Source organism: Coregonus clupeaformis, unplaced genomic scaffold (genome assembly GCF_020615455.1).
Source record: "Coregonus clupeaformis isolate EN_2021a unplaced genomic scaffold, ASM2061545v1 scaf1293, whole genome shotgun sequence".
NCBI classification, from domain to species: domain Eukaryota; kingdom Metazoa; phylum Chordata; class Actinopteri; order Salmoniformes; family Salmonidae; genus Coregonus; species Coregonus clupeaformis.
This window is the reverse complement of record NW_025534747.1, coordinates 85256-98808: the sequence shown is the minus strand read 5'-3', so window position 1 is coordinate 98808 and position 13553 is coordinate 85256. Positions and strand designations below refer to the sequence as shown.

Below are 13553 nucleotides of genomic sequence, written 5' to 3'. Positions count from 1 at the left end.
CCTAAAACACAAGGCCAAATATACACTGGAGTTGGTTACCAAGACGACATTGAATGTTCCTGAGTGGTCGAATCGGCTTGAGAATCTATGGCAAGACCTGAAAATGGCTGTTTAGCAATGATCAACAACCAACTTGACAGAGCTTGAAGAATTTTAAAAAAGAACAATGTGCAAATATTTTACATTCCAGGTTTGCAACGCTCTTAGAGACTTACCCAGAAAGACTCACAGATGTAATCGCTGCCGAAGGTGATTCTAACATGTATTGACTCAGGGGAGTGAATACTTATGTAAATGAGATATTTCAGTATTTCATATTCAATACATTTCCTAACATTTCTAAAAACGTGTTTTCACTTTGTCATTATGGGGTATTGTGTGTTTTCCCTTTGTCATTATGGGGTATTGTGTGTAGATGGGTGAGGAAAAAACATATATTTAATCCATTTTGAATTCAGGCTGCAACACAACATGTGGAATAAGTCAAGGGGTATGAATACTTTCTGAAGCCACTGTATATGGCTCCTATAATCCATCCATCCATCTCCATCTATCTATCTACAGCATGGATCCACCCTAAGAGTGGGTTTCTAGTGTAGAGCTGAGAGGAAACTGCCATGCACGACTGTCCCATAGACCGCCTCACTAGCAGGAAGCTAGCATAGAGCTGTGTTCAACATGACGACATAGAGCTGTGTTCAACATGACGACATAGAGCTGTGTTCAACATGACGACATAGAGCTGTGTTCAACATGACGACATAGACTGTGTTCAACATGACGACATAGAGCTGTGTTCAACATGACGGCATAGAGCTGTGTTCAACATGACGACATAGAGCTGTGTTCAACATGACGACATAGAGCTGTGTTCAACATGACGACATAGAGCTGTGTTCAACATGACGACATAGAGCTGTGTTCAACATGACGACATAGAGCTGTGTTCAACATGACGACATAGAGCTGTGTTCAACATGACAGCATAGAGCTGTGTTCAACATGACGACATAGAGCTGTGTTCAACATGACGACATAGAGCTGTGTTCAACATGACGACATAGAGCTGTGTTCAACATGACAGCATAGAGCTGTGTTCAACATGACGACATAGAGCTGTGTTCAACATGACGACATAGAGCTGTGTTCAACATGACGACATAGAGCTGTGTTCAACATGACGACATAGAGCTGTGTTCAACATGACGACATAGAGCTGTGTTCAACATGACGACAGACAGCTGTGTTCAACATGACGACATAGAGCTGTGTTCAACATGACGACATAGAGCTGTGTTCAACATGACAACATAGAGCTGTGTTCAACATGACGACATAGAGCTGTGTTCAACATGACGACATAGAGCTGTGTTCAACATGACGACATAGAGCTGTGTTCAACATGACGACATAGAGCTGTGTTCAACATGACGACATAGAGCTGTGTTCAACATGACGACATAGAACTGTGTTCAACATGACAACAGCACAGAAACACTAGTTGAATATGATATCCCATCCTTTATTTATATAGCCGGCTACCACCCGGTTACTCAACCCCTGCACCTTAGAGACTGCTGTCCTACGTACATAGACATGGACTCACTGGTCACTTTAATAATGTTTACATACTGTTCTACTAATTTCATATGTATATACTGTATTCTACTCAATGCCACTCTGACATTGCTCATCCTAATATTTATATATTTCTTAATTCCATATACTACTGCACTGTTGGAGCTCGGAACACAAGCGTTTCGCTACACCTGCAAAAACATCTGCTAAATATGTGTATGTGACCAATCAAATGTGATTTGATTTATGCCAACCATATGTTACCATATAGTCTACTACACATACTGAACACGTTGTCCAGGCGTGACCCTGGCGTGACCCTGGCGTGACCCTGGACAACACCCGGTCGTTCTCCGCTAACATCAAGGCGGTGACCCGATCCTGTAGGTTCATGCTCTACAACATTCGCAGAGTACGACCCTGCCTCACACAGGAAGCGGCACAGGTCCTAATCCAGGCACTTGCCATCTCCCGTCTGGATTACTGCAACTCGCTGTTGGCTGGGCTCCCTGCCTGTGCCAATAAACCCCTACAACTCATCCAGAACGCCGCAGCCCGTCTTGTGTTCAACCTTCCCAAGTTCTCTCACGTCACCCCCCTCCTCCGCACACTCCACTGGCTTCCAGTTGAAGCTCGCATCTGCTACAAGACCATGGTGCTTGCCTATGGAGCAGTGAGGGGAACGGCACCTCCGTACCTTCAGGCTCTGATCAGTCCCTACACCCAAACGAGGGCATTGCGTTCATCCACCTCTGGCCTGCTGGCCCCCCTACCTCTACGGAAGCACAGTTCCCGCTCAGCCCAGTCAAAACTGTTCGCTGCTCTGGCACCCCAATGGTGGAACAAGCTCCCTCACGACGCCAGGACAGCGGAGTCACTCACCACCTTCCGGAGACACTTGAAACCCTACCTCTTTAAGGAATACCTGGGATAGGATAAAGTAATCATTCTACCCCCCCTTACCCCACCCCCCAAAAATGGTAAAGTGGTTGTCCCACTGGCTATCATAAGGTGAATGCACCAATCTGTAAGTGGCTCTGGATAAGAGCGTCTGATAAATGATGAAAATGTAAAATGTAAATGTAAACACTGAGCTGTCTTCCTTTAGAAATATAGTCAAGGACACCCTGTGTGTGTTTACAGACAATGTACAGATAAAATAACCTAGCAGATTCAACTTGCACTAAATGTGATCTATGGTTGGTCAATGACTATAGTTTAGCATCATCACATGTGGAGGAAGCAACAAGCCTGGGGGCAAATCCACAATATAGACATGATCATGCATTACCCTGGACTGGACAGGGCAGAACAGGGAAGTGGAGCAGAGTAGAGCAGGGGGCAGGAAGGGTACTTACCGACATGGCAGCATGGTCATTGTAGTTATTCTGAGCAGAACCAGAACCACCCAAACAAATGAAACATGTCCAGAACAGGAGAGAGAAAGTATGGTAACAATACATGGACAGGAAGGAAGATCAGAGACAGACCAAGCATGCTGGCAGAAGGAGTCAAATCAATAGAGAAATCAATTATAGATATACATCACTGGAGAGGGGAGACATTCCTTAAAAAACAACGTCTTAAAAACGGAAACGGGAATAAAAAGCTGGAAATGATTCTATACAGGATAGGGAAGCAAGCAGCAGAGCAGTCCGCTAGAACAGGTCTGGTTTGGGGTTTCACAGCTTATGTCCTCTGTCTGTCTGTCTGTCTGTCTGTCTGTCTGTCTGTCTGTCTGTCTGTCTGTCTGTCTGTCTGTCTGTCTGTCTGTCTCCTCTAGCTACTTCCTGACCAGCTGGGATTGGATCTTTGGTCTGTTTCATTGCAGTTGTTCTCCCCCAGAAATAACCATGTATCATTCTCCCCAGTCACTATTCAGTCTAATGTTATGTCAAGTCAGAATCATAACCTAGAATGATCTAGTTCGCTTGAGGTTTTCTGTGGAACTAAAACAGAATGAAAATGGCACAGAAAATAAGCAGCAGCAGCAGCAGTACATAACTCCAACCCTGAATACACATTACTGCAGTACATAACTCCAACCCTGAATACACATTACTGCAGTACATAACTCCAACCCTGAATACACATTACTGCAGTACATAACTCCAACCCTGAATACACATTACTGCAGTACATAACTCCAACCCTGAATACACATTACTGCAGTACATAACTCCAACCCTGAATACACATTACTGCAGTACATAACTCCAACCCTGAATACACATTACTGCAGTACATAACTCCAACCCCGAATACACATTACTGCAGTACATAACTCCAACCCTGAATACACATTACTGCAGTACATAACTCCAACCCCTAATACACATTACTGCAGTACATAACTCCAACCCTGAATACACATTACTGCAGTACATAACTCCAACCCTGAATACACATTACTGCAGTACATAACTCCAACCCTGAATACACATTACTGCAGTACATAACTCCAACACTGAATACACATTACTGCAGTACATAACTCCAACCCTGAATACACATTACTGCAGTACATAACTCCAACACTGAATACACATTACTGCAGTACATAACTACAACCACGAATACACATTACTGCAGTACATAACTCCAACACTGAATACACATTACTGCAGTACATAACTCAACCACGAATACACATTACTGCAGTACATAACTCCAACCCTGAATACACATTACTGCAGTACATAACTCCAACCCTGAATACACATTACTGCAGTACATAACTCCAACACTGAATACATATTACTGCAGTACATAACTCCAACACTGAATACACATTACTGCAGTACATAACTCCAACACTGAATACACATTACTATAGTACAAGAATAATACTTCAATAACAACAAATGACCACAATAATAATAATAACTCACAACAACAAAACTCCATCTCCCAGAGTTCCCCTGCCTGCGGGGCGTGGCTAACTCACCGGCAGGTGTGTGAAGACCTGGAAGGTGCTGCGGAGGAAGTTAATGAGGTCCATAAGGTATCCACTGGCCTGGCCGTCTGACTCTGGCATGCCCCAGTCATAGTCTGCCAGCTGGATAAACTCATCTATCTTCTGGTTCAGTTTGGTGTAGATCTCTCCCTCCGCTGCATGACGTGCATCCTGTTGAAGACGGGAAGACCATGTCAACAACAACAACAACAACCATGTCAATGGTACTCTGGTTCAGTTTGGTGTAGATCTCTCCCTCCGTGCATGACGTGCATCCTGTTGAGGACAGGGAAGACCATGTCAACAACAACAACAACAACCATGTCAATGGTACTCTGGTTCAGTTTGGTGTAGATCTCTCCCTCCGCTGCATGACGTGCATCCTGGATACAACAGACAGGGAAGACCATGTCAACAACAACAACAACAACCATGTCAATGGTACTCTGGTTCAGTTTGGTGTAGATATCTCCCTCCACTGCATGACGTGCATCCTGGATACAACAGCCAGGGAAGACCACCAACACGTTCCTACTGACTGAATGAGCTGAACGCCAGGTAAACTACGCCAGGTAAGACTCCCAGGTAAGACTACGCTTAAGACTACGCTAGGTAAGACTACGCCAGGTAAGACTACGCTAGGTAAGACTACGCCAGTGCACTCTGAGGTACCTGAAGCTCTGTAGAGTTTATGACAGTTCCAGGTGTAATTGCTGTTGTGTAAACACCTTTATTCCAGCAACAAGCATGTTCTGAGCCTGAGACATGTTCTGAGCCTGAGAGCATGTTCTGAGCCTGAGAGCATGTTCTGAGCCGGAGGCAACACAAGAGAAGACACTACGACTAATGAAACATCCCTTAAGTTTGTTTGTTTAATAGTTACATCAAGTTAGTCAAGTAGCCACACTGGTAGAGAATGCAGGTTGAAATGCCCAAGGATTTCCAACAACACCTTAAAAGGTAGAAAGGCCGTAGAGACGGGTGGTGTGTACGGTTAGTTAATGTATAGTTTCCATACCTTAAAGGTAGAAAGGCCATAGAGATGTGTGGTGTGTACGGTTAGTTAATGTATAGTTTCCATACCTTAAAAGGTAGAAAGGCCGTAGAGACGTGTGGTGTGCACGGTTAGTTAATGTATAGTTTCCATACCTTAAAGGTAGAAAGGCCATAGAGACGTGTGGTGTGCACGGTTAGTTAATGTATAGTTTCCATACCTTAAAGGTAGAAAGGCCATAGAGACGTGTGGTGTGCACGGTTAGTTAATGTATAGTTTCCATACCTTAAAAGGTAGAAAGGCCATAGAGACGTGTGGTGTGCACGGTTAGTTAATGTATAGTTTCCATACCTTAAAGGTAGAAAGGCCATAGAGACGTGTGGTGTGTACGGTTAGTTAATGTATAGTTTCCATACCTTAAAAGGTAGAAAGGCCATAGAGACGTGTGGTGTGCACGGTTAGTTAATGTATAGTTTCCATACCTTAAAAGGTAGAAAGGCCGTAGAGACGTGTGGTGTGTACGGTTAGTTAATGTATAGTTTCCATACCTTAAAGGTAGAAAGGCCGTAGAGACGTGTGGTGTGTACGGTTAGTTAATGTATAGTTTCCATACCTTAAAGGTAGAAAGGCCATAGAGACGTGTGGTGTGCACGGTTAGTTAATGTATAGTTTCCATACCTTAAAGGTAGAAAGGCCGTAGAGACGTGTGGTGTGTACGGTTAGTTAATGTATAGTTTCCATACCTTAAAGGTAGAAAGGCCATAGAGACGTGTGGTGTGCACGGTTAGTTAATGTATAGTTTCCATACCTTAAAGGTAGAAAGGCCGTAGAGACGTGTGGTGTGCACGGTTAGTTAATGTATAGTTTCCATACCTTAAAGGTAGAAAGGCCATAGAGACGTGTGGTGTGCACGGTTAGTTAATGTATAGTTTCCATACCTTAAAGGTAGAAAGGCCGTAGAGACGTGTGGTGTGCACGGTTAGTTAATGTATAGTTTCCATACCTTAAAGGTAGAAAGGCCGTAGAGACGTGTGGTGTGCACGGTTAGTTAATGTATAGTTTCCATACCTTAAAGGTAGAAAGGCCATAGAGACGTGTGGTGTGCACGGTTAGTTAATGTATAGTTTCCATACCTTAAAGGTAGAAAGGCCGTAGAGACGTGTGGTGTGCACGGATTAGTTAATGTATAGTTTCCATACCTTAAAGGTAGAAAGGCCGTAGAGACGTGTGGTGTGTACGGTTAGTTAATGTATAGTTTCCATACCTTAAAGGTAGAAAGGCCATAGAGACGTGTGGTGTGCACGGTTAGTTAATGTATAGTTTCCATACCTTAAAGGTAGAAAGGCCGTAGAGAGCGTGTGGTGTGCACGGTCTCAGGTGAGACGTTAGTGATGTTGGTGATGAAGTCCTCCAGGTATTTACAGGCCTGCTCCAGATGGGTTGTGTTGATGATGATCTGGACCAACTGGAATACAGAGAGAGAAGTAAATGGGACCACATTTTGCAGAACCAATTTTATTTGAGTAAACTTAAGTTTACAATTATTGTCACCCCAGAGCTAGTACTTGGTGGCACAGCCTTTGGCCAGGATAACTGCCAACAAATGCTTCCTGTAGCCATCAATGAGCTGCACCTTTCTACTGGTATTTTGTGCCACTCTTCAGCAGCAAACTGCTCTAAATATTCTATGTTTGAGGGGTGCCCTCCATTAAATACTGGTTTTTAGATCTCGCCATAGGTTTTGTATGTGATTCAGATCTGGACACCTCGCTGGCCACTCCAGAACAGTCCAGCATTTCTTCTTAACCATTCCTGGCTGGTTTTTGATGTCCTGCTGTAAGACCCACAACCTTCAATGGAGACCCAGTTTTGGACACTGGGTTGAACATCGGACTCCTAAACAGCTGATATTGTGCTGAATTCATGAAGTCTTGCACACGTTCAAGGCCCCCCAGAACCAGAGGCAGCAAAGCAACCACACAACATTATCAAACCTCCCCCATCTTTGATTGTAGGGAGGTTGTTATTTTCGTTGAACGCTTCATTTGGTCGTCAGTATAAACAGCGCTGATCTGTACTGCCAAATAGCTCTAATTTTGTTTCATTGCTCCACAGAACAATTACCCCAGGATGTATGCTTGTTTAGGTGGGTTTTTTGAGAAGTTCAATCGGGCTTTTCTGTTGAAGGTTGTGGATCTTCTAGCAAGACAACAACCCCAAAGACACATAAAAAGCACCCTGGAATGGGTCAGGAAGAACCCCTGGACTGTTCTGGAGTGGCCAGTGAAGAGTCCAGATCTGAATCACATCCTAAACCTATGGCGAGATCTGGACTGTTCTGGAGTGGCCAGTGAAGAGTCCAGATCTGAATCACATAATCTGACTTCCAGCGTATGGTGAGATGTGAAAACAGCAGTTGGTGGAGGGCACCCCTCAAACATAGAATATTTAGAGCAGTTTGCTGCTGAAGAGTGGCACAAAATACCAGTAGAAAGGTGCAGCTCATTGATGGCTACAGGAAGCATTTGTTGGCAGTTATCCTGGCCAAAGGCTGTGCCACCAAGTACTAGCTCAGGTGCCAATAATTCTGTCCAAGCCATGTCTTTATTTTCTAAAATAAAATTGTAAACTTAAGTTTGTTGAAAATCCAATAACAAGGCGGAGACCAAAAGTGTTTTAAATTTAAATTTCAACTTATTTGACAAGAAATAGGGAATTATTTAGCAAAAGTGCAAGGGTCCCGCAACTGTAATGTATTGTGCACCTCAGTCAGTCCTATATGGGGTTTCTTGATGAGGTTCTGGAGACAGCCACTCAGTGTCCTCGTCAACAACAGGTTGGTGGATTTACGGAGCATGTCATCGATCTCCGTCCAGCTGGAAACACAACCAAAACAAAAATGATAACAGCATGATTAAAGAGAAGAACCACACAGCAAAGATAAGCAAACTGACTGGAAAGACAACTTTCCTTCACAGGAAAGCTAATGACATTCTCTACACAATTACTACAGATTGGAAATTAAAGATAAACATTTTTGCTTTATTATAGTATTATTATATTATTGATCGATTGACTATGACTTTCAGATCACCCAGCAGTGCTATTTGCAGAGTTAACGCCATTCCTGAACCTGCGACCAAAAACAAGATACATATGGACAGTACCAAAACAAATGATTTAATGATTCTGTCTCTTCGCAGCAAAATAGGCAGAGAAAAGATGGGTTGTCCTTCCCATCTATAACATTATTTTGGTTGCAAGAATTTTGTATAATAATTTAAATTGAAAAACTAAGTATTGAATCTGGCATTGTTTTGTGTATCAGTTCATATACCATGTGCCATGGAATCGGTACATCGAAAATCTCTTCCCAACTATTTAGCAATCTGCATGGGACAGCTGTCAATTCTTTGGTCCTTAAATGAAACTGGTATATTTTTTAATTAATCACAATTTTCTTTAACCAGTTTTGGTCTTTGATGCAGGGCCGACAGACAAGTTCCTTAATTTTTTCCCCTTCCACTTTTTTTTTTTAGGGGGTAGATCAGCTTTAATATTGCAGATAGATTGTAACTTCCATCAATGTAATTGTCTGCATCACTTCCAATCCCCCATTTGTTTTCTTCTGCATATATATATATATATACACTCCAATTGGTATGGTGTGTCACGTTTCGTATGGTATGTATTCATTTGTGGATGTCCATCGTTCATTTCGTATGATATGTTACGAATTGTAATTCGTACAATATGTTACGAATTCCAATTTGTTGTGGCTAACGTTAGTTATGTGGCTAATGTTAGCTAGGCTAGTGTAGCATGTGCTTAGTATGAAACACTCCAACAACGCAACTGACCAATAGATTCAGGAAGAGCAGTAATGAGATTAGCATAGAAAGATTAGACCAGAGACCAAGATATAACGTTTAGAAGTGCTAATGCCGCCATGTTTATTTTATAATAAAATAAATTGTAGTTCAACAACAAAAAATATGCTATTCACAATAATAGTATTTCACAATAAATAAACTCACGGTTCAAATAATCTATGGATCTATTTCAATACCTCAGGTAAAAATCGGTTCTACCTTCTACAGTATCAATTACCACCAGTAAAGTTCAACTCAGAAAACAAAAAACACATTCAATATTTCCCAAAGTAGCTAAAAAGTAGTGGTCTATTAGCTAGAAAGATAAAGGTATCTTGGCAGCGTAGAGAATATTTTGCTGTCGTAAAGCAAATTTTCTGCAATTCTATGCATTTTGCCATAGTAAGGCTAATGCTGTGTTCCTCTGCTCAAACATTATACCAAAATCAGTGGACATGTGCACTAAATGCCCGTAAAAAAATAAAAAAATATATACTGTTATCCACTATGGTAGTGTTGCAGCAAGAGATATTCATAAAATAATTAGTTAAACAAATTGCTTAGTTTGAAAACCCCTGTACTTTGGACCCTAGTGAGGGGACAGCCAGGCTCTGACTGGGGCAGCTGAAGGTCAACACTCTCTCTCACACCTATTACAGATATGACTTCATCTGACCGAGACAACAGTAGGATGAGGAAGGTGCTGACCAACCAGACAAACCCTTAGCATGTTGACCAAGCAGACAAACCCTTAGCATGTTGACCAAGCAGACAAACCCCTTAGCATGTTGACCAAGCAGACAAACCCTTAGCATGTTGACCAAGCAGACAAACCCTTAGCATGTTGACCAAGCAGACAAACCCTTAGCATGTTGACCAAGCAGACAAACCCTTAGCATGTTGACCAAGCAGACAAACCCTTAGCATGTTGACCAAGCAGACAAAACCTTAGCATGTTGACCAAGCAGACAAAACCTTAGCATGTTGACCAACCAGACAAAACCTTAGCATGTTGACCAACCAGACAAAACCTTAGCATGTTGACCAACCAGACAAAACCTTAGCATGTTGACCAACCAGACAATACCTTAGCATGTTGACCAACCAGACAAAACCTTAGCATGTTGACCAACCAGACAAAACCTTAGCATGTTGACCAACCAGACAACACCTTAGCATGTTGGCCAACCAGACAACACCTTAGCATGTTGACCAACCAGACAACACCTTAGCATGTTGACCAACCAGACAAAACCTTAGCATGTTGACCAACCAGACAAAACCTTAGCATGTTGACCAACCAGACAAAACCTTAGCATGTTGACCAACCAGACAAAACCTTAGCATGTTGACCAACCAGACAAAACCTTAGCATGTTGACCAACCAGACAAAACCTTAGCATGTTGACCAACCAGACAAAACCTTAGCATGTTGACCAACCAGACAAAACCTTAGCATGTTGACCAACCAGACAAAACCTTAGCATGTTGACCAACCAGACAAAACCTTAGCATGTTGACCAACCAGACAAAACCTTAGCATGTTGACCAACCAGACAACACCTTAGCATGTTGACCAACCAGACAAAACCTTAGCATGTTGACCAACCAGACAAAACCTTAGCATGTTGACCAACCAGACAAAACCTTAGCATGTTGACCAACCAGACAAAACCTTAGCATGTTGACCAACCAGACAAAACCTTAGTATGTTGACCAACCAGACAAAACCTTAGCATGTTGACCAACCAGACAAAACCTTAGCATGTTGACCAACCAGACAAAACCTTAACATGTTGACCAACCAGACAAAACCTTAGTATGTTGACCAACCAGACAAAACCTTAGTATGTTGACCAACCAGACCTTAGCATGTTGACCAACCAGACAAAACCTTAGCATGTTGACCAACCAGACAAAACCTTAGCATGTTGACCAACCAGACAAAACCTTAGTATGTTGACCAACCAGACAAAACCTTAGTATGTTGACCAACCAGACAAAACCTTAGTATGTTGACCAACCAGACAAAACCTTAGTATGTTGACCAACCAGACAAAACCTTAGTATGTTGACCAACCAGACCTTAGCATGTTGACCAACCAGACAAAACCTTAGCATGTTGACCAACCAGACAAAACCTTAGCATGTTGACCAACCAGACAAAACCTTAGCATGTTGACCAACCAGACAAAACCTTAGCATGTTGACCAACCAGACAAAACCTTAGCATGTTGACCAACCAGACAAAACCTTAGCATGTTGACCAACCAGACAAAACCTTAGCATGTTGACCAACCAGACAAAACCTTAGCATGTTGACCAACCAGACAAAACCTTAGTATGTTGACCAACCAGACAAAACCTTAGCATGTTGACCAACCAGACAACACCTTAGCATGTTGACCAACCAGACAAAACCTTAGCATGTTGACCAACCAGACAAAACCTTAGCATGTTGACCAACCAGACAAAACCTTAGTATGTTGACCAACCAGACAAAACCTTAGTATGTTGACCAACCAGACCTTAGCATGTTGACCAACCAGACAAAACCTTAGCATGTTGACCAACCAGACAAAACCTTAGCATGTTGACCAACCAGACAAAACCTTAGTATGTTGACCAACCAGACAAAACCTTAGTATGTTGACCAACCAGACAAAACCTTAGTATGTTGACCAACCAGACAAAACCTTAGTATGTTGACCAACCAGACAAAACCTTAGTATGTTGACCAACCAGACCTTAGCATGTTGACCAACCAGACAAAACCTTAGCATGTTGACCAACCAGACAAAACCTTAGCATGTTGACCAACCAGACAAAACCTTAGCATGTTGACCAACCAGACAAAACCTTAGCATGTTGACCAACCAGACAAAACCTTAGCATGTTGACCAACCAGACAAAACCTTAGCATGTTGACCAACCAGACAAAACCTTAGTATGTTGACCAACCAGACAAAACCTTAGCATGTTGACCAACCAGACAAAACCTTAGCATGTTGACCAACCAGACAAAACCTTAGCATGTTGACCAACCAGACAAAACCTTAGTATGTTGACCAACCAGACAAAACCTTAGTATGTTGACCAACCAGACCTTAGCATGTTGACCAACCAGACAAAACCTTAGCATGTTGACCAACCAGACAAAACCTTAGCATGTTGACCAACCAGACAAAACCTTAGTATGTTGACCAACCAGACAAAACCTTAGTATGTTGACCAACCAGACAAAACCTTAGTATGTTGACCAACCAGACAAAACCTTAGTATGTTGACCAACCAGACAAAACCTTAGTATGTTGACCAACCAGACAAAACCTTAGTATGTTGACCAACCAGACCTTAGCATGTTGACCAACCAGACAAAACCTTAGCATGTTGACCAACCAGACAAAACCTTAGCATGTTGACCAACCAGACAAAACCTTAGCATGTTGACCAACCAGACAAAACCTTAGCATGTTGACCAACCAGACAAAACCTTAGTATGTTGACCAACCAGACAAAACCTTAGCATGCTAGTGTAAATAACAACCTCTGCAGCGCTGACGTTTGCTAACCCACTAAGCAGGAAGAATACCTGTGAGAGCTGATCAGAATGACTGTGCGTTGGTGGAATGTTGTAACAAGACGTTAGACTGACCCACAGTATTAAATAGAACAGGTTCATAGTTCATAGCATCTATGGCTGCATCCCAAACAGCACCCACTTCCCTACATAGTGCACTACTTTTCACCAAAGCCCTATGGACCCTGGTCTAAAGTAGTACACTATATAGGGAGTCCTATGGACCCTGGTCTAAAGTAGTACACTATATAGGAGTCCTATGGACCCTGGTCTAAAGTAGTACACTATATAGGGAGTCCTATGGACCCTGGTCTAAAGTAGTACACTATATAGGGAGTCCTATGGACCCTGGTCTAAAGTAGTACACTATATAGGGAGTCCTATGGACCCTGGTCTAAAGTAGTACACTATATAGGGAGTCCTATGGACCCTGGTCTAAAGTAGTACACTATATAGGGAGTCCTATGGACGCTGGTCTAAAGTAGTACACTACATAGGGAGTCCTATGGACCCTGGTCTAAAGTAGTACACTATATAGGGAGTCCTATGGACCCTGGTCTAAAGTAGTACACT

At 42.6% G+C, this 13553-nt stretch overlaps 1 protein-coding gene across 1 annotated transcript in view; it reads right to left on the bottom strand.

The window, feature by feature from the left end:
- LOC121578623 (exocyst complex component 6) overlaps window positions 1-13553 on the bottom strand; it is a 110329-nt gene that overhangs the window by 43387 nt on the left and 53389 nt on the right. The window contains 4 exon segments of the mRNA XM_045217964.1: window positions 4526-4705; window positions 6858-6881; window positions 6883-6993; window positions 8293-8404. Coding sequence (XP_045073899.1) covers window positions 4526-4705; window positions 6858-6881; window positions 6883-6993; window positions 8293-8404 — 427 coding nt within the window.